Source organism: Vanellus vanellus (genome assembly GCF_965231255.1).
Source record: "Vanellus vanellus genome assembly, chromosome: 5".
NCBI lineage: Eukaryota > Metazoa > Chordata > Aves > Charadriiformes > Charadriidae > Vanellus > Vanellus vanellus.
The window spans coordinates 75773252-75793381 of record NC_138910.1 but is presented as its reverse complement, the minus strand read 5'-3'; the positions used below and the strand labels follow the sequence as shown (position 1 = coordinate 75793381).

Sequence of the window (20130 nt, the reverse complement as noted above, 5' to 3'; positions counted from 1 at the left end):
AAGCACTTTACGAACCGTGATTAAACTTGGCAGTTATTTCAGCACCAAGAGGTGCAGGAGGTGCTTCAGAAAAGCAGATCAAACGCGGGTCCTGTAATAGCGTTCACCATTTCCTTTATAATTAAGTAATTGCGTTCGCAGCAGAGCATTGCTGAAGCCAGTGGGGTTCTGCCCAGGGCTGTGCAGCTGCCTTCTAGCAGCGAGCGTATGGCCGTGGGGAAGTTACGCGCATGCGTAGAGTGGGTTTTATATCAGACTAGGCTCAAGCAAAGCAAGAAGACTAATGAAACGGAGGCATAGCAGGAGGAGCGGAACAAAGGTTATAGTAATAAGGTCAAAGGGGTCTGTCATCCGAGGCCAAGCATGGCTTGATCGTTACCTTTGTATATACGTAGATATATAATTCTATTAACAAGATCATTATAGATTTGGCAAAAGTAGCCTGTGAGGGTGCATTTGAGGAAGAGAAACAGCATGAGCGAGAAGTACGAGAGGATGCTCTGTGCAAAGGATAGGGCGAGCAGCAGTTAAGGTAGGAGGGAGAAGGGAAGGGGCAGGAGAAACAGGAGTCTGCTGCCAGTGGTGGAGCACAGCTGCTTCTGCTTTCCATGCTTAGGTAGCAGTAGCAAATTCAGATACAGTACATGGTTTTGAGGGGACTTGCATGATATTGCTCAGGAAAGTTGTTGAATGTTGCTCTTTCACAATTCTTTACTTAATTTTTTTTCGCGCCACTTTGGTAAGATGTTTTCTTAAGTTACCATTTTCTAAGAAATGTAGGCAAGGAGTCAAGCATGGACATTCAGAAGTGCACAAGGAAATATCTATAGGTTCTCAGCTGAGACTTATGAAAAAGATTAGCGATTTTTAAATGCACCTTTTTGGATGCTTCAATGTAGGCAGTTTCTTCTAAGCTGAGTGACCTAAATCAATGACTTCTAGGAAGCAATTGCTTTTGCAGACTTTACTTCTCAAGTGCTGGTGGGAAGGGGGGCATCTGGCCATGTCCATACTTTAATATCATGTGTACATGCTCCAGTAGTTTAGTGTGGGCAGTGAGGTGCACAGCCTCTGACAAAGCCTGATCTTAAGCAGGTTCTTCAAAAGCATCTTTGTGAAAGTTTTTTATAAAAAAAAAAAAAAAAAAATAAAAACGGAGTTTTGAATCTATGTAGCCATCAGGCACAGAGCATCCCTTCCATATGTGCTCTGAGATTTTGCATCTTGCTGTTCTAATGCCTGCTGTAGCTGGACTTCATTGTCCTGACACGTAAAGGTCACTATTGCAACTTCCAGCTGCTGTTGGGCTGGGAGCATTATTTGAGTCGTCTAGAAGTCAGCCCATCATTGCAGAATAGGAGTATGATATTGTTTCAGTACCAGTCATGCTCCATTGTTTAGTGTGGTTTGAACTATTCCTTGTTACTTTTTGTGAGTCAATAATCTGGGTTGTGAAGGTTTAAGGAGAAAGGTTTAAGCAGTATTGTATGTCAGGATTATGGAGAAAAAGCAGAATTTTGATTGTCCTTTTTCCTTCCTTTCAGACTGTGCTGGTGTAAACATTACACCTTGTTTTATTTGAAATGCAGAATTATCCTTTTAAATGATAACTTGTAATCAAAACCAGAAAAAGTAACAGATCTAAACTGTTGGTGGCCTCCGATCACTGGTGGCCTGAATTCTGAGCACAGTTTGAGTCGTAATGTGCGAGATTTTGTATTTATCTAATAGTGGCCATTGTGTTGTGATTATGCATACCAACTTCTATACACACTTGTGTCTAAGTTCTGACTGTTTATTAGATGGGAGCCCCTGATATTTTCATCATGTGGTATAAAATATTATTGTTTTTAAAGGTTGGCTTTAGGACTGTCAGGACTCTGTCTGTAATGTGACTGCATTTAGTAACATAAATCAAAGTCCTTTTCTTTTCGCATGTATTTAAGAAGCTATGAGGAGTTAGTCATGGTGATTTCAAAATTCCAGGGAAATGACCACTGTGAAAACTTTTCAAAGGGAAATAGCTTGAGGCTATAGAATGATGTTTAGAAAAAGCCAATTTAAACTAAATAAAAAGGTAATCCCTGTTATACAGAATAAATGGAGGCGAGATCTCTAAAATTGTGCAAAAGTAATAATTTTTAAAAAAAAAGGTCTGGGATTCAGGTTCCTGATGAAAGTGTGTTCAATGATTATGCAAAATCAGGAACTTCGTAATTGTGTGATCAGATCTTATCTTTTCATAGCCTAACAACAATTCTGAATATTCTTCTTCTTCACTTGGATTTTTTCATTCATCTCCTATGGTCCTGGCTTGGAAGAAGTGTTTTTTTTCCAATGAGTGTAAAGCAGCTGCCACTGGAAGCTGTTGTGTAACATATGTCCCAGAAGGAATGAATACATCCCTATCTGCTCATCAAATATTATGAGAACTAGGGCTGATGTTTCTGGTTTTGAAGACACATTTTTCTCTTCTACTGAGCCAAAGGAAAAAATTTGATAGTTCAAACCCGCACATGTGCTGACTTACTTCCTCTGTACTGTAATTACTTCACCACTTTCCCAAACCCCGGAGATCTTTAGAGATCAAAACTGAGTGGATGGAGAGAATGGAGAGGTTTGAGAGGAGGAGAAGGAGGAACAGCAGCATGCAGTCCTTGAGTGTGATGATTCAGTCTCAGTTATGGTAGCCATGGATGATTCATACTGATGTATGCAATACATGGAAGCACGAATCTGTCTTTTAAAAATCATTTGCTATGCCTGGAGCTCCTGCAAATCATGTACCCTGTAGGTGTTGTCAGCTAAAACCATATTGTGACTGGGACCTGACAGCAGGGAGACTGGACAGAGCAAGTCAGGTTGTTATGTTGACTGAAAGTCAACAAGAGCACATTATGTCATGTTCTTGAATATGCTTACAGAATTTGAATTTGATTTTCTGTACACCCTGGTTCCTTGAGACTAGGCACCGTTTCAAAATAGTGCTGGAATCTGGATGCTGGGCCAACCCGTACGCTGGTTTTAGTCTTTTGTGTGGCCTCACGGTGTTACCTTTATTGAAAAGGCTGATGTAATCAATAATTACATTTGAGTGTTGTTATAAGCACACTTCTCCAGTCATAGTCAATCAGCATTTTGGGGTTATTTCAAACTGTAAGAAATGGATATTTGATTTTGCTGATTTCACATGGCTACTCTTGTTTGTGTTGAGGTTTGTTTTTTTAACCCAACAGAACGAATAATTCTTTAGTTAGAATCATAGAATGGTTTGGGTTGGAAGGGACCTGGAAGAACATCTAGTTCTAATCTCCCTGCCATACTTTTTCATACAGTTTTCATACTTCCAGTTGCTTTTTAGGGGTAATGTAGGAGACTAATTTACATTATGAAGGTTACACTGTTTCAGCTCAGCCTTTCTTATTAACTCCAGTCTGGGATCATCAGAAGTGTGTGGAGCTGCAGGCACTGTAATTGTGACAGATCAAAATCTCTGCCAGGCTGTCCTTTCCCCTTTCAGAAGCAGAGTAGCAGACTGGCATCTGTTTTCTTCAGGGAAGATGGCACAGATGCCCGTACTCTAGAGGAGCTGACTCACGGCGGTATAGCTGACCTTTCTGCGATGACCTTTCCCCGATGTTAGTGGACAGGGAGGTTGGCTTCTCGCTGCTCTTGGCTTTAGTGCGACGCGGGGCTGGGCAGGTGCTTTGACTCTTACAGCAGAGCTCTTACAGTCTGCTAGACTTTCCCTTGTCTTCTCTCCTGCAGTTGTCAGGTGGAAAAACCTACATAAAGACAAGTCTGTCTTGTTGTCAGAGAAGGTTTTGGAAAGATTAGGCACTGGGAGTGTGGCAAGCTATTTAAAGTTCTGACATCAAACTCCCTCAAGTCTTAAGTGGCTGCATAGGAAATTATAGCTGACCTGCATAGGAAATGAGGTGTACTTTCAACTTGAAAGTCATAAAAATTACTTTATCTAGACCAAATGCAATCTTACCTACTACACGGGCAACAGAACTTTTGTCTGAGATCTGTTCTACCTGTTCTAGTTACACTAGGGTGGAAAAAAGGTCTTCCTGCTGAGAAAGTTAAAAAGCCATGTACCAGCCCTTAAGAACCAGTGCATTATCCTATATTTCTGTGAGCTCTTCCCCCCCTTGCTATGTGGGTCAGATTCTTGCAAATAAAGATAGTTTAGTCACGGGGTTAGCAAATGGCTTCAGGAGCACCAGAACTAGTGAAATTTGATTTTTTTTTTCTCCCGCACCCCTCCCCATTCATTTATGTCCTGGGCTTGATTGACTTTTTGGTGCTTAAGAGGGTAAGAATTGCAATTAAAAGTTTTCCCCCGTTTCCTCCTGTGTGGATTATTTGTCCATAAATAATATATTATTTGAGCTTACACGGCAGCCTTTATTTCTGTCAGAGTATTCTGCCCAGTCATGTATTTTCACTGATCTTTTAGGAACTCGTCTTGAGACCTCTTATCTCTTTATTTTCTTCGATTTGGCTACTGCATTTAGAATTTATGAGGGCAGAGAAATAGATTTTGGGGTTTTTTTTTATTCATATATGGAAACTGTTTCCATAGGAAATCGGCGTAAGGACCGATAATACTAGAAGTTGAAACAATTAGTCTAGGTACAAGGGGTAGTTAGATAATAAAGACATTGAATAAGGAAAAACAGAAGTATGCATAAAAAGTATATAGCCAGATATATTAAGGATTGTAAGGAATTCTTTAGCTGTATGAAAAGCAAGTCCATATAGTGTGATACTGGTCAATGAGAGTGAAACAGTAAGCTGCAGTGGCAGAAAATGAGAAAATACGAAGAGTACTTCTAACTTCTGTTCAGAAAGAGGAGGAAGATAATACATTTGCACATTTAACAACACACCTGCTACTAAACAGCAGCTGTTAAAGTTTTGTGTTTTTAAAACAGAAGCACTGGCAAATTCATTGAAGGAAGCAGCCAGTGAATTTTCTGATCTGTATTTTGATTTTTCTTTTTTTAAAAACTTATATTACTATTTTTTTAACAGATGTTGGAACAGTGGTAGAAGTTTCAGTAAGATGGAAGCTCCATCCCTGGAGATGTTCAAGGCCAGGCTGGATGAGGCTTTGAGCAACCTGGTCCAGTGGGAGGTGTCCCTGCCCATGGCAGGGGGGTTGGAACTAGAGGATCTTCAAGGTCCCTTCCAACCTAAACCGTTCTATGATTCTAAGTTAGAGAAAGCTGGCGTTTTCATAGTAGTTGAAAAGGTTAAACAGAGCACTGTATCGAACCTACTGTAGAAGGTCTGCAGTCCAAGACTTTGGGTTCCTAACTGCTACAACAATTCCAAGAGCTGTATGTGCAGATCATGCTGTTATTAGTTTTGGACAAGACTATAGAAAGGCTGATACTAGCCCAATACATCACTATTTAAAAAAAAAATAAATAAAATCTGTGTCAACATGTTAGGGAAAACAGGAGTTGTCTCACTTTTGCTTTGTTGATTGAATCATGACCTTGTTAATAAGATACTGTGTGTGTTAATAAGCTACTAGGTGTATTTTGTGATATGTGATTTGACTTAAGCATAAAGGTTATAAAAATGTAGTTTACAAAATAATTAGAAGCAACGTTAAATTGAAAAATAGGTGACTGAGAGGTGGTAAAAGACATGGGTAGCTGCTATAAATTGGAAAGGTTATTAGACAAGGGGTTGTGAACAATCTTCCAAGGCTCACATGATTATAGAGTTGGAAAATATGCCTTATTAGAAGGGTATTTGATTTATTGGAGAGGGTTGAGAGTTGGCTTTATTAATTTACACCTGTCTTCTTAGCGGCGAGGTTTCATCACACAGTTGTTTCTTTAGCTTAGCAAGAAACACTATAATTTGATCCAGTGAACAAAATCCAAAACCAGATAAGAGAACTAGAGATAAGTACTAGAACTAGAGATAAGATACAGATCGTAACAGGAGTGGTAAATAAACAAGTGGACTCAGTTGTTCAGAAATCTTTACCAATTGAAGTCTTTAAATCAAAATAGATACTTGTCTTAAAGATATGCTGTCATTTAAATGGGGTGTTGATGTAGAAATGACAACCTTTTGCTGTGCAAACATTCAGTGGATTTAATGCTCCTGCAGCTTTTAAATGTGGGAAATTCAGCCAGTGCAAAGAGACATTGGTGAATCTGTACAGTTTATAGGTAAAGACATTTGGCCCAGCTGCTACAAGCCACAGTAAGCTCTGACACCAGGAGGTACTCCATCTGGGAATTAGTTGGTTATACAGATCACACTGGGAAGGAATTTTCAGGGTAAAAATAACCTTGTTTGGTTAAGGGAAAATACTTTGTTCATGGGGAGGGGAGAGCCACTCTCCTTCCTGCTCCCCAGCCGTGAATCATCATTCGTAGATCTCTGAAGACAGTCAGAGGTATCAAGAAACCTTTTTTCTATTCTTTGATCCTTGGAGATCTGTCTTTCCTCAACAAATGGAAAGTAGGAGAAGCCTCTGAGAGGAGAGGACATGTCACATGGATGGAAAATGTAGTTGGTGAGATTTTGCACAGTGTATTAGCTTACTGCCTGACAGGCGGATTGGTGGCAGAGTTTTCATGGAGTTAGTATTCTTCACTAAGCAAAAGTTATCTAATATGTATATATATACACTATATTACACGTATACTATTAAATCTAATATATCTATATATACTTCTTTTCATCTCTTGATCTGCACAGAATGTCCCCAGAGATAATGAGACACTATGTTTTAGGGAGAGGAAGGTGTTTTCTGCCGTTGGCAGGTTTTGCTGCTGTGACCTGCTTGAAGTAGGCTTGCTGCCTTTCAGGATTGGGCCCGCAGGGAAGCTGACAGTCACAGTTAAAGCAGGCTCCATTGTCTGAACAAACTCTGGCTTGTTTTCTTCTGATCAAAAGTGCTTGGTGAAAGGTGCAGCTTGAATTCTTTAAAGCATCTCGTTATAGGTTATATTTAGAAGTGGGAAGAATATATTATTAATTAAAAGGATGCTCTAAAGCAGAGAAGCTGTTTAATCAATGCCCTTGATGAACAGGAAAGTTACTGTACTGAAGGAAGATTACGCAATTAACAGTATATTCATTAGGAGTCCATCAGATAGCAAACTATGCTTATCTTTGGGATAGTACTAGAATATCTGACAATTTCCTAGTTACTGCTTAAGTGATAAGAGCGAGAAACGGGAACTGCCACAGGAAAATTTATATAATACAGTTTACATATCCGTTATCTGTCAGTTTTACATGTATATATATTATTTTACATCTCAGTTTACAGGCTAAGTACTCTCCTGTTGCCTTGGTGGAAGTGTGGTTTGCTGGGAAGAACTGGAGATGGAAGTCTTGGCTTCCCCTAGCATTTCTTGGCTTATGTGGTTGCTAAATGGGCGCAGTGGATAGCCGCTTACTGTGGGGATCGTTACAGGTTTTTTTCATATCTTTTGTTCCCTCAACACCCCTTTTACCAAGGTAGCTGGCCAGTGGGTTCATCCCACTATCATTCTGGATGTTTGCTTTGACCTGTTTAGTACTCTCAACTCCAGTCTGTGTATTGGCCCCGTAAAACAGAGCCACCTTTGCAGAGGCATTTCTGTAACCTAAGTGATTTTTCTAATTACTTTCAGTACTTACAAAATGTGAGTATTTTTTTTTCTGTCTTCAAGTTCAGACTGACATCTGGTAACTGATTTTTTGCTAATTATGTGATGTAGTGTGGTGAACTGGTTTTTAAACTGTGCTCAAAAACCTAATTTTGAGTTGAGCATTAATTTGCTTCAAAAGAAATGGAGAAGTCAGAAGCTGAAATGTGCCAGAACTTGTATGAAATAAGACATCTTTGGGAATTTGTTTCTGGATTTGCTGTAATAGGAATGGAGCGCTCTGGTATGCATATTATGGGGAATTCTAGAAATGAGTATATGGGAAGATAAAGAATTCCTGGTGCTGTGCTCAGCTGCTTGTTTAAGAATTTGACAAGCGAGCAAGGTGATCGGGGCTGGTAGACTTGTACTGAGATTACTGCTAGTGAAAAGAATGAATTCTTTCTGGAAGCCAATTTTTAACAGTTCAGGGTCACAGTGCCAGAGATTTGAAGACAGTCCAGAAACCTGTCATTTGTATCCGTAAACCAAAACCAGTCAAATAACGTTTGCTTCAATGAAAAGTAAATGTGTCTCTTGTCTATAAGTATCCGTGCAAAAATTGTTCCAAGATGCTTTCAAACTGCTGAGTTACAAATCACACGGGGAGGTATGGTTGATTTGTTGTATGCTGAGATCCGGAGCATTTTATCACTGAATCTTTAGTGAAGAAAGTTGATGTTAATAAGGCTGCAATGTATTTAGACCAAAAGCCTAGGAATAAAGAAAGAAGCATTACTATATTACTACAGATCAGAACTGTGTTTGAGTAGAGAACAACTCTTTCCGTGGTCTCCTCTGGGATAGGCTTTGTAAGTCAAGACTTGAGAGTGGGGTCTGCTGTGCCCATGGGACGCCCAGGTAACGGGAATTCGGCTGTGCTACTTAGGCACAGAGCTGACGCGGCCAGGCTGGTACCTGAATAGATGACAAAAGACTTGTACTAAGTCACACTTCGGTGGAGGCAGGCTACGGCGGTTGTTCCCCAGCTGCGCACCTTTGCTCAGCAAGGCCACCGCAGGCCCCAGGAGCTGTATTCAGCGGCGAAATGCATCAATTTGTCAGCTGTGTGGGTGCGTGAGAAAGTCTGAAAGTTGTTCAAAAACCTATTTGCCCACAAGGCTTCGGAATCACTGATCTAGGGTGGTGAACAAGTTTTCCTTTCAAAAGTTGCATTTCTCAGGGTTAATTAGCTGACTTCCATTCATGCCTAGCTTGTGCCGCCTTAACCTCCTGACTCTCATTTCTTCCTTGACACTCTCCTTTCTTCCCATAGCATGTCTGTGTTTGAACTTCACTGATTCCCAGCTACATTGCTACCAGTCTGTGCTGGGTCAGCTGTTACCTTTGAGTGTTTTATTCTCTTAAGGCTCGCCTGAATCAGAATTGCCTTGAAAGCATCATGCATCGCTAATCATGAGGGAACACAGTGGATCATCGTGATAGCTTTTAAAGGCTCTCTGCAGCCAGACTTGGGTTTTCACAGTAGGTGTCCCTGGATGTAAGCAGAGGTGGAGGATCTTTGTTGAGGAACAGAGCTCTTCTCTCAGCCATGCCAAAGACTGGAGTTCAGTTTGATTTCTGGGCTATAGGAAAGGCAAATTCCCCCCCTCCTTTTTTTTTTTTTTTTTTTTTTTTTTTTTTTCACCCCGACCTCACCCTTTAGTGTTAATGCAAAAAGGGGAGGGGAGGCTGAACTGCATTACAACCGGCAATGTGTGCACAGACTGACAGGGTAATTATTGATGTAGACAGTGGTGGGACGGAGGGTTTGACAGGACAATGTTGTACATCACTCACTTTCAAAGTAGCTCTAAAAACAATAGAGTTTAAAGAAGATGTTATGTTCAGAAGAGAAAAAAGGGGAGTATTTTAACTGACCTTAAAACCAAGCCGTTTCTTTATTGGATTTTTTAATTTTTGCTTTTGATTGAGTATGAAAAATGCCTCTCGCAAAAGAGAATATTTAATAGCCTTGCTATTAGAAAACTATCTCTAAAGAAAATTATGAGTCCTGGGTTTTGCTAACAGGCTTATGTATTTACTAACTAACAAACTCAATTGTCAATTTATTAAATTATAAAACTGTTTGAGATAAGCATTGCATATTGCTGCTTTAGGTACACCAAAGCCAGGCTCTTTTTTAGCTGTTCTTGTTTCTTACTTTGATGTCGAAGTTTTTCCCTGTGTTTATTACTAATATCTTCTCTCCTTTCCTCTGTGCCAAGCTAGGGATGTGACCAGCTGATCCCTGAGATCAGAGATGCTCATCAGTGAACAGAAAATAAAATTTAGAGTCATGCAAAATGATCTGAAGATCTCTTAACATGGAAACTCAGGTTTTCAGTAGCCAGAATAATGTCTCAGTGTCACAGCTCCTCTTGAAGACAAGTTCTGCCCTGGCTTAGAGGTGGAGCAGAGAGAAGGGCACGAAGGTTTGGTGGTTTCACAGGGAGGAACCATGTTAGGGTTTTAACGGGGCAGGGTGAAGCACCCAGCCACTCTGACTCTGCCCATTCCTCCTGCTTGGCTACATGTTGGGCTTCAGTGGCTTGTGTAGCACCAGCCTGTTTGAAGTCTCTGACATTGCACTTTTGTGCCCATTAATACCAATAGAGGCTACTTTTGTGCTGATTTAAATGAGTACCTTGAACTCTTTGTGTAAGCAGATGTAAGTTAAGGTTTTATCCCCCTTGAGTTTAAAAGGGCTAGCCTGCCTTACGACTGCTCCTGATAAAAGTACAGAACTAAATCTTCTGTATAGCTATTGTCCTCCTAAAAAACACTGTAGCAGTAATATCCTTTTGTGACTTAATACAAGGAAATAAATGGCACAATTGGCAAGGATATATTTGGATTGGTGTCCATATTTAATGTTGGCCTTTAGGATACTGGGTGGGATGGAGCAGTCGCTGGACCCATTTTGGCAAATTCTCAGCGTGATCTGTGACTTGATTCCTGATTCACATGAAGCCAGCAGCAAATTTCTTGGGCTAGGATTTTTCCATGAATGCTTGAACGTTTCGCCATTTTTAAGTCCAGGGTAAATTGTGGATTTGTCTCATCTATCGAGAAGACATGCAAAGGGCCAAGGTTGGTAGAAGTAGGGGGAAAAGTTGGCAGATGGCCTCAGACTTCAGTTTGTCAAAATCCCCTTTTGTTCCCCTAAACAATGAGGGCTGTGCTTCATAGTGATTAAGCTAGGCACTGGCCTGTCATTAGAGGGCTGTATTAATTTCTTCTCTGGATTAATCTGAGTAAACATTTCTAGTGACCATATGGCTGTGGTGTCAGGAAAGATGTAAAACTCGGTAGTGTTTGGAGGTGGCACACGGTTCATAATATCTCACATGGCTACACACAGTATAACAAGGTTTTGCTCAGATGACCCTTGTTCCTGTTGTACACCTTTTCTGCCTTGCCACGTGCAGTCTTACCCTTCATGCTCAGCTCTGCAACAGGATCAACACCTCCTAGCAGCATCACGCCACTAGTAGGTGGTGGTCGTAGTTGTTTTGTATGTTACTGTTGTCCAGAATCTATATAAAATGATAGCGAGGATAGTGAGTTGGGTTGTGTTATGTCTCATTCAAGTTTATGAAAGGATTCATGCATCTCTGACCAAATCAATGCTTAGCACCATTTAACTAACATCTAAGAGACATCTAAGTCCTACTGATCATAAGAAGCTGGGCTGAATGAGCTGAGTGGAGTACAAAGGCCAAGACAGTCCAAGGACTGACCTTGTTGAGGAATTTCTAACCCTCTGTGTGGAGGCGTTAAGTGTCCCCTGGGAAGGGAACTTTTGGGCATAAAAGCTGCTGTAGAGAATGAGCCTTCACAGTAATTTCTTTCTCATGTCTGCAATGGCAGGTAACGAAATGTGGTTTGGTTGAGAGCAGAAACCTGTTATTGTATTGTGTAGATCTTTTTCATACTTGAAAACCTGCTGTGATCTCTTAGAAACTGGTCTCTCTGTGCTCAACCAGAATTTACAGTGGGGGAATGCCACTGTGTATTGTACAGACACCACTAAAACACTATCATTTTACAAGTGCTAGATACTTAAAACAAAAAAAAAAAAAAAAAAAGAGTTTAATGAAGCTCAACAACTGTATCCTGACTGTAGTTAAACATTTGATCTTTGTAAATTCTGAAACTGTAGAAAGTATGCCCATGAGGATATAGGTTAAAAACAATTTAAAAGCTTCATGACTCCCACTGAAAGTATTGCAAGTTTCCCTACAGTTTTGAGGCCGAGGAGGATCCTGAAATCATCCAGTTCGACCTCCTGTTTACTATGGGCTATTAACATTGACTTGGGATTTACCTGAAACGAGCCAAGTGACTTGAGTTAAAGGACTTTAGTTCTCAGCAGCAGAGTCTGTCGGGCCTATCAGGTAGCGAACAGAAGTGCCATCAAAACAATATCTTGCAAAGAGATGAAATCAATTGAGACATGCTCAGATGATTGCAGCAAGTGAGCATTTACTATGTTTACAGGAAGACAAAATCAGCTGAAGTTGTGCCAGTCTGACTGGGGGAAGGAAGTGCTTTTCTTATCCAAGTTTGATGGAACTTTTGATTTCTAAAGTGGGTGAGTAAGACATAGCAATGAGGAATCTAAGAAAAATGACGTGCTAGAAGCCCAAGAGTACTAGTCCTTTCTGTCTAGCGTGCTATCTTGAGCTGTGCCAATATTCAGTATTCTGGGAGAGGTTTAAAAACAAACCATTAAGTGTGCCTGGATAGCTCTGAACTTGGGTTAAGGAATCCCTTCCTGACCCATGCAGATGATTCAAGTTGTGGGGCCTGACACTTAGTTATTTGTTACTATAAAACCGGATGCCATTTGTCTTTTCAGCATACTATAGAAATATCTTACCTCTTTACACTGTGCTCAAATACAGTTTATGTTACCTATTAAAACTATTGGCAGTACTCCTGGGAATGGTTTTCTTCATGGAGGTTGTTTCAGTGTTTGCGTTTGAAACATGCTTCTCCTGTAAAAGCTACCTCACTTTTATTCCGATAGTAAGTATATTTCAGTAATTAGGATCCATCCTGGGATTTTGAATTCCTGATTATTTCACTCTGATCTCAGAGGTGATAGTCACCGAGGTGATACTCTTCACAAAAGCAAGGTACATGCTATCTATTTTAGACATGCTGACCTGTTGTATGCTAAGCTAATTCTGTCCCTCCAGTTTCTAGCTGGAGAAGTTGGAGACTCATCGAAGAGTCCTAACCCATGCTGTTGGAAAGAAGCCTTTCTTACAAGTACACAAGAATGGACTTAATAAGGGCTGTACTATGCAGTGCAATGGAGTTAAATCTGTGTAAATCCTTTTCCATTCCCCTGGGAACTTCAGAACATAAGTCACCATCAAACAAATCACACCACAGAATCTTAAGTTTTTATCAAGTGTATCAACTGTTAATACTGTTTATGATACGATTTCTTCACCTTTATAGTATAGTTTCTTACTAGCTTTTTCTAATGTGTCTTGAGTTGCTCAAAAACGGAGAGTCAGGTAGCAGCAGTCCAAGCTCCCAGGTCCTGGGAATCAGTGTTGTCAGCGTGCCCCAATTCTGACCTCAATAGACCATGCCGTGCTCGCAGATGGATGGGTCAGCCTCCTATGGCAACAAAGGCATCAATTGTGGTGGTGGTTGGGTCTCATTCCACGTCTCAGAGTGCTGTATTCTTAATTCACTTAAGCCACTAATCATCACATTCATTTTGGCCTGGGCTGGTTTCAACTGGAAATGTAAAGCTGCCTTTTTATCTGTGATCTGAAGTGTATGCATAATCATAGAATCATAGAATGGTTTAGGTTGGAAGGGACCTTGAAGATCATCTAGTTCCAACCCCCCTGCCATAGGCAGGGACACCTCCCGCTAGACCAAGTTGCTCAAAGCCCCATCCAGCCTGGCCTTGAACACTTCCAGGGGTGGCGCTTCTGCAACTTCCCTGGGCAACCTGTTCCCGCAGACCCTTATCACCCTCAGAGGGAAAAATTTCTTCCTGATATCTAATCTAAATCTGCCCTCTTCCAGTTTGAAGCCATTCCCCCTCGTCCTATCACTACATACCTTTTTACAAAGTCCCTCTCCCAGCTTTCCTGTAGGCCCCCTTTAGGTACTGGAAGGCATAATACAGATATGGTGAGCAAACCAAATACTGCTACTGGATGCAGTTGCGCTGACTTTAGTAGAAGTTGCAAGTTCATGTAAAGCTTGCTGTCTCAGCAGGCTGGTGCTCACACTGTGTTGCTTTACATGACAGAAGAAGTTCACTGCAGAATCCTAACCTTTGTCCAAAGAATTCTTTGATTAACATTCCACGTCATGTGTTCTGTCTTTGTGTATTGCTCACACATAGAGCCAAATGCAGGCACCCGGCAAAGCTGTGGGCTCAGGGGAGTTCCTGTGTAGTCTCAGTGTCTGTGCTCTGTACACCAATGCCAAAGAAATTCCTGAGACACGTCCACCGTGGACGTTGCCGCCCTCATGCAAACACTTCTCACGGTAACTGAGTCTCTTGTTTGATATTGTTTGGTTTGGGCTCAGCTTGGCACAAGGAGGAGATAACGGGGATTAACTAAATATAACAAATATGATTATATAATACTCTTTAGCAGAAAATCTGATGTGTCTTGCCAGGTTAAGTGAAGTAAACTAAGGCAACGGCATCCTGTCCCAAGCTACAGAGTGAACTAAGGGGTGAATAGGATAGAAGCCAGTGTTCCTAGCACCCACACTGAGGTGGGAGAAGAGGCAAGGGAAGGAAAATACCAGTGCAGACACACCTTCAGCTGTGATAGTTATTTAAGTCACAAGATGGATTTTAAAATGTTTTTCTTATGCACCCTAAATACTTCAATGGGAAAGTATCAGATGTCAGTAGTGAGTGTAGACTGGGATATACATTTTTATAGATATATATGTATACATATACACATTTTTCTATTAAAAAAAAAAAACAAAAAAAAAAACAAAAAAAAAACAAAAACAACTATATATGTAAACTTGTGACTGAGATGTTTTTCTGGATTGCAAATCTCCAGGAACTGGGAATTCTGTGTTCTGAATTTCCCTAAGCAACCTCTACCTGCCAGCTCCCCTTCCTCTCTTCTGAACGGTTTCTCATTTAACAATTGTGCTCGTGTTGGCTGGAAACAGAGGTACTAGTCCTGTACATGGGCAGGTATGAACATCAATTTTGTTCTTGGTACACCTCTGAGATCGGACTGTCACCTATGACAAAAGAAGATTGAAGGGCAATATTTGAGGAGGGGAGGTCCTTGTTAAAAAAACATCGCTTTAAAAAAAAAGCTGTCAACTAAACCATTGCTGGAGTAAAGAGGGGAGGTAGGAGTTTTAAGTTCCATAATAAAGGTAGTAGTGGAAGTTTTGCAGGAACAATCCATTGGCATGTCAGAAATTAATTAAACCATTTTAGTATGGTATATCTCTGTCGCAGAATGAAGTTTGGGGTTGGTGTTTTTCTTCTGAAGAACCTGGGAAAAACAAGGGGGGCAGTCTGTAGAGGATGGGGTGTTATTTCAGCAAATACAGAGAAACTGTTCAGACCTGTAAGATGATGTATTTCCACAAAGGGCATTCTTTTCAGCCTGCTGATGAAAAGTCTTGTGGGTTTCCCACCAGTAGAAGCCGCTTAATTACATTTTGTGTATGCTCTTAGAGTACCTGTTTGGTGAGAACCTGACAAATGGTCTTCTGAAAGTAAATCAATTCTGTTTTCTTGGGCTTTCTTGAATATACATGATGTCCGGAGCCTGAAAAGCACAGCAGTGGCACAAGAGGAAGCAAACAGTGGGGCGCCAGTTAGGCTCTATGGTTCTCTGAAAGACTTTGTAGCCTCCTGTAAAGAAAAAGAAGAATGTGCCATTGGCGGTAGTGAGTAAATGGAACCTTCTTGTCTTCTTTGCTCTTGTCTCCTTATAAATAAAGCATTGTTGTCCATCCTTGGCATTTGCAGTTCATTGTGATAAATTGGTCTTGATGTGTCTGACATTTCAACCAAGTTGTTTAATGGTGCTTTTCTGAAAAGGCAGATCTTGCTATAACTCGCATTGGTCCAGAATACATCCAGGGTAAGAGCACTCACCATCATGTACAGCGCTAACCCTTTCCTTTCTGGGTGGATGAAGAGGAAAGTAGGAAGTAAACATTTTGGTCACGTAAACCCAAAAGGTTTGGTAAACAGTGTGCAGAAACGTTAAGTCTGGATTGCAGTTGCTAAAAGCCTGTTTCGTAGCGTGGAGTCCAATTGCAATGCTGTAGCATCTCTTGGGGGGAGGAAAAACCCCAACTTGCTAAAATAATGCAGAAGTATTTTCATCAAAATTTTGCTTTGAGTTTTATGCAAGATCCCCTGTCTGTTACCTGCCCATGCTTACAAGTTGTTGGCTTCCATGCAACAATTACTTGGGTGCAGAAACTACTGAAACGCAGAGATTTGATGGACTGTGACCAACAGCAGCTTCTCTTGCTGCATCCCTGCAAGTTCAAGCTTTGATTTACATTTTTTAAATGTCTGTAATGACTCTGTCAGCAAGATGATTAACACAGAAATGGCTTTCCATAAATACGAGTCTTCTGTCCATACCTTTCCAAACCTCTCAGCTTCCCACAGCTATTACGCATCTGCCCACAGCAGCTAAGCAAAAGTAATAATAAATACTTTGTACCGATAATACCAGTAAATAACCTTTTTGCTGGTTAATGATCCCAGTGTGTTATGATACCATTTTAAAATTACATTTCACTTTCTTCAAAGTCCAAGGGTAGGGAAAGTGTTCTCACCTGTCTTGACCCACTTAGTTCCTAATGGATACTTACTACGAGGATGAAAAAGCTGGTCCTACTTGGTGTCAAAACACATTTTGCCTCCCATCACCAGAGCAAGAAGAACTAGAATATTTTTTTTAGGATGTGGACCAATAACCTGATTAACAAATGTCTTCATGACTTTCTTTTGTCTTCCAGTTTTCCCAGTATGCCAGTCTAATGCAAGGCTTGTTCTTGAACACACTGCACGAATGCACTCAGGAGACAGATTTTCAAAGTGTAAAAGCATGGAAATCCATTTGGAGTAATAAATCTAGCGAGGAAAGTTATTTTTATCCCATGTATTGTAAGCATCTGTTAACTTATTTTAGAGCATGGGGTGGCCTAGAAGCAAACCTCGTCACAGGGCCCAACCTGGAGTTGAGTGGGAGGAGAAGAAGGGCTCAGCAGGGTGTGAGTGCTCTCTTCCACAGCCGTGCGCAAGGTGGGGGGAGTGGGGACCTCCATGCCCCAGCAGCAAACCCCATCTGCCTCGTCCTCTGAATTGGCTCCTCAGCAGCCAGGGCTTGGTGGTGAAGGTGTTTGGGAGAGAGCAGCTGAGTTTTGGTGGCCGTGGAGCTGTGCACCTCAGAGGTGAGAGGCTTTGGAGGCCTTGGTGGAAAAATGCAAAGCCCGGGCAGATGCTGGAGACCCCAGACATGTCATCCCTCCGTACAGTATTTGTGACAATAAGTTGTTTTCACCAATGGTGCTTGGTGGGGCCCCTCAGAAGACAAGAGCAGCCCTGCTGCTGGGGTTGGGGTCCCGCTGCTGGGGCCAGGCGTTGTGCCCCTCTCGCCCCCTCAGGCCGCCTGTGCCATCCCTGCCCCTTTCCCAGAAGTTGCTGTCTTCTCCTCAGAATTGCTACCTAGGCACATGAGAGCAGGGTAAGGCCAGCAGAAGCAGTATTTTTGGGGTGCGAGCCCTCTGTGCTGAGGGGCTGTGGTGCTTCTAGGCCAAAGGGACCTTTTTAGCTCCATTCTTTCTTGTTTGAGGGGGCTGCTGGTTGCTAATCGGCTGCCACAGGATTTGTTTTCTCTTCTGTATCCGTGAATTATTTGAGTATGTTTGAGGATGGCATGCCCCAGCATACAGCTCTGGGGATGGTGTCCGGAGCAGCTCGGCTGTGGTGGAGCATGCCAGCTTTCTCGAGGGTGAGGGCAAGCACCTTGTTCACAGCACCATTTTGCACAGTTGGCAAGTGACCTGGTTTTCAGAAGTGCTGTCTGACTTCTGTGGAAGGACGCGAGTGCTCAGCGCCACCGAGTGTCCCTGCGGTCGTGCATTATAAACCGTCAGCTTAGAGGGACCGGGGCTGAGCAGAAAATCCAGGACATGGGTCCCAGCCTGTGGCAGGGCACCGATCTGAGCTGGCCGGCATGTTGATCCCGGTAGGGTGTTGTTGTGGAGCCTTTCCAATGTCACGTGATTTTTATTAGTGACCTGCTGGTAAATAATCAAAAAGCTTAAATAAGGATCCCTTTTTTCTCCCCACTCCGTAGATCACGCAACATTCCTAAATGTTGTTTAGGTATGCAGTGAGCAAATTTCAACAAAAACGCTCTCTTGCCTTAGGGTTATAAAACTTCATTATATTAGTTATTAACTGTCTGTCTGTGGCAGGACCTCGTTTTTCTTGGTATATTGATTGCCCACAGCTTCTAGAAACTACTTCTTATAGCACTTCAAGGTGCTATGATAGAGAAATCCTAGGATTAAACGGCACTGCTTTTTAAGTAGTTGATTGATGCTTTGGGGCTGTAAGATGCCCCTCTACAACCTTCTCGGGCAGGTGGAAAGGGAGAGGTATAATTTTCATCCACTTTTGCTCAGCACTTGGGAAGCTGATTGACTTTGCATAAATACCTTTACTAGGGCAGGGTAATGTAAGATTTTTAATTCAGAATTTAGGTTTCTCCCTTTTCAGTAGACCTGCAGCCATATATAGCATTATCATCATTGATACCAATGAAAAAACTATTTGAAAACATGCAATTTTATAAAGAGAGAAACTGATCTGTTTAATAAGCAAATCCTGCCAAACTGGCTGATGATTCCAGAATACTAAACAATTGTTTAAACTGTGGAACATTATTCATTCAAGCAGCCTTGTCACAATAAATGTAGATCTGTTGCTCTTTACAGTAGTATGAAAAAAAAAAGGAATTTTGGCAATGCAAAAAAGTTAAAAGAGAACGAACTTCACAGCTTTCTTGGATCCAGATGAATCCAGCAGATTTTTTTTCATAGTTGTATTCTTGCGTGTACTGGGGTTTTTGCTTCAGTGGGTCTTCCTCTGTCTCCAAGTCTTAGATCACAGTCGCCTTCAATTTAGGCAGTTTCAGTTAAGTTTGTTTAACGTGTGTGAGTTCATGCGTGTGCTTGCCACTTTTTCCCCAAGTTTACTAACCATAATTTGCCTAGATCGTTAAATTTAGAAATTGCTCTGCAATACCAAACATATAAGTAAAACCTTATACTAAAATTGGGCAATTCATTTTTCCTGACTTAATTTGAGGTAGTATTTTCAGAGTAGTTTGTCCAGTAATGCTACTGCTGTTGTGTGCAGGGTGCTAGTGTTTTAATAGCAAAAGCACAGTGTGTTGGGGGTTTGAGGCAGTTCCAAACAGGCAGTGCTGTTGCTGTATTGACCATTACTCACACTGAGCGTTCCAGTCCTTCCACCAGTCCTTCGACCAACCCTAGGTTCTTAGTTGAAATCCCTGTGGATCTATTGAAGCAACCCTGCCAGTTCATTTTGGTTGAGTTAAGCTTGAAAATAAGAGTGAGGGATGGTATTTGTTTTATTTGCATATTCCTGTACACTTATGTTCCTGGAAGGGAATGGCTGGGTCAGGCGCAGGCTGGAAGGTCCTGGAGAAGCCTGTGCATGGAGACCTGGTTCAAGAGGCAGCAGCATGTTGCAGGGAGGAAAGTGGCAAGACAAAGCTGGGCACTTCTAGCCCATGCACAGACTGAGATGGCAAGGAGAGGTGGCAAAGGGCCACCAGGCCCCAAGAGCGTGTAAAAAGCCACAGGCCTATGCACAGTTTATTGCAGCTTGGTGTCACTGGGATGGCCAGAAGGAAGAGCCCGCCTGCAAGGAAATGCTAGGTAGGAGAAGTTGCATACGAATCTGCCTCCTGTTCCTCTCCGTCCTCTGGGATTTTGTTGAAATAAACAGTGGTGCTTCCCCCTTCCGTCCCCCCACCCCCCTTTTTTTTCATGTAAAAGTATTGTGATCTCTTTTGGGGAACACATATGGGACATTTAAGCAGCCATACCTCAAAATCATTGTTGACTTGGGATTAATTACCATACGTCTCAGGATTGAACCATGCAAAATACAAGTAACTTTAGAAGTGCAAACAATGTTAGCCATTTCTAGAATTATGTTTAACTTGGTTTTTTTCTTTATTTTATTTTTCCAGCCAAGCAAGTATGTCCAGCTGAAAAAATTAGCTGTGGAGACTTAAGCAACAAATGTATCCCGTCATCCTGGAGATGTGATGGGCAGAAGGATTGTGAAAGTGGTATTGATGAGGCTGGTTGCACTCCTGGTGAGTTAGACTAATACTTTAATACGTATGCAACATCT

At 41.6% G+C, this 20130-nt stretch overlaps 1 protein-coding gene across 1 annotated transcript in view; it reads left to right on the top strand.

Annotated features, from left to right (window-relative positions):
* The window catches only part of LRP8 (LDL receptor related protein 8), a gene marked incomplete at its 3' end in the record, with an annotated part of 189632 nt that overhangs the window by 128063 nt on the left and 41439 nt on the right, over nucleotides 1-20130 (top strand). Inside the window, exon 4 of the mRNA XM_082484536.1 lies at nucleotides 19964-20092. Coding sequence (XP_082340662.1) covers nucleotides 19964-20092 — 129 coding nt within the window. The remainder of the gene's footprint in view (nucleotides 1-19963; nucleotides 20093-20130) is intronic.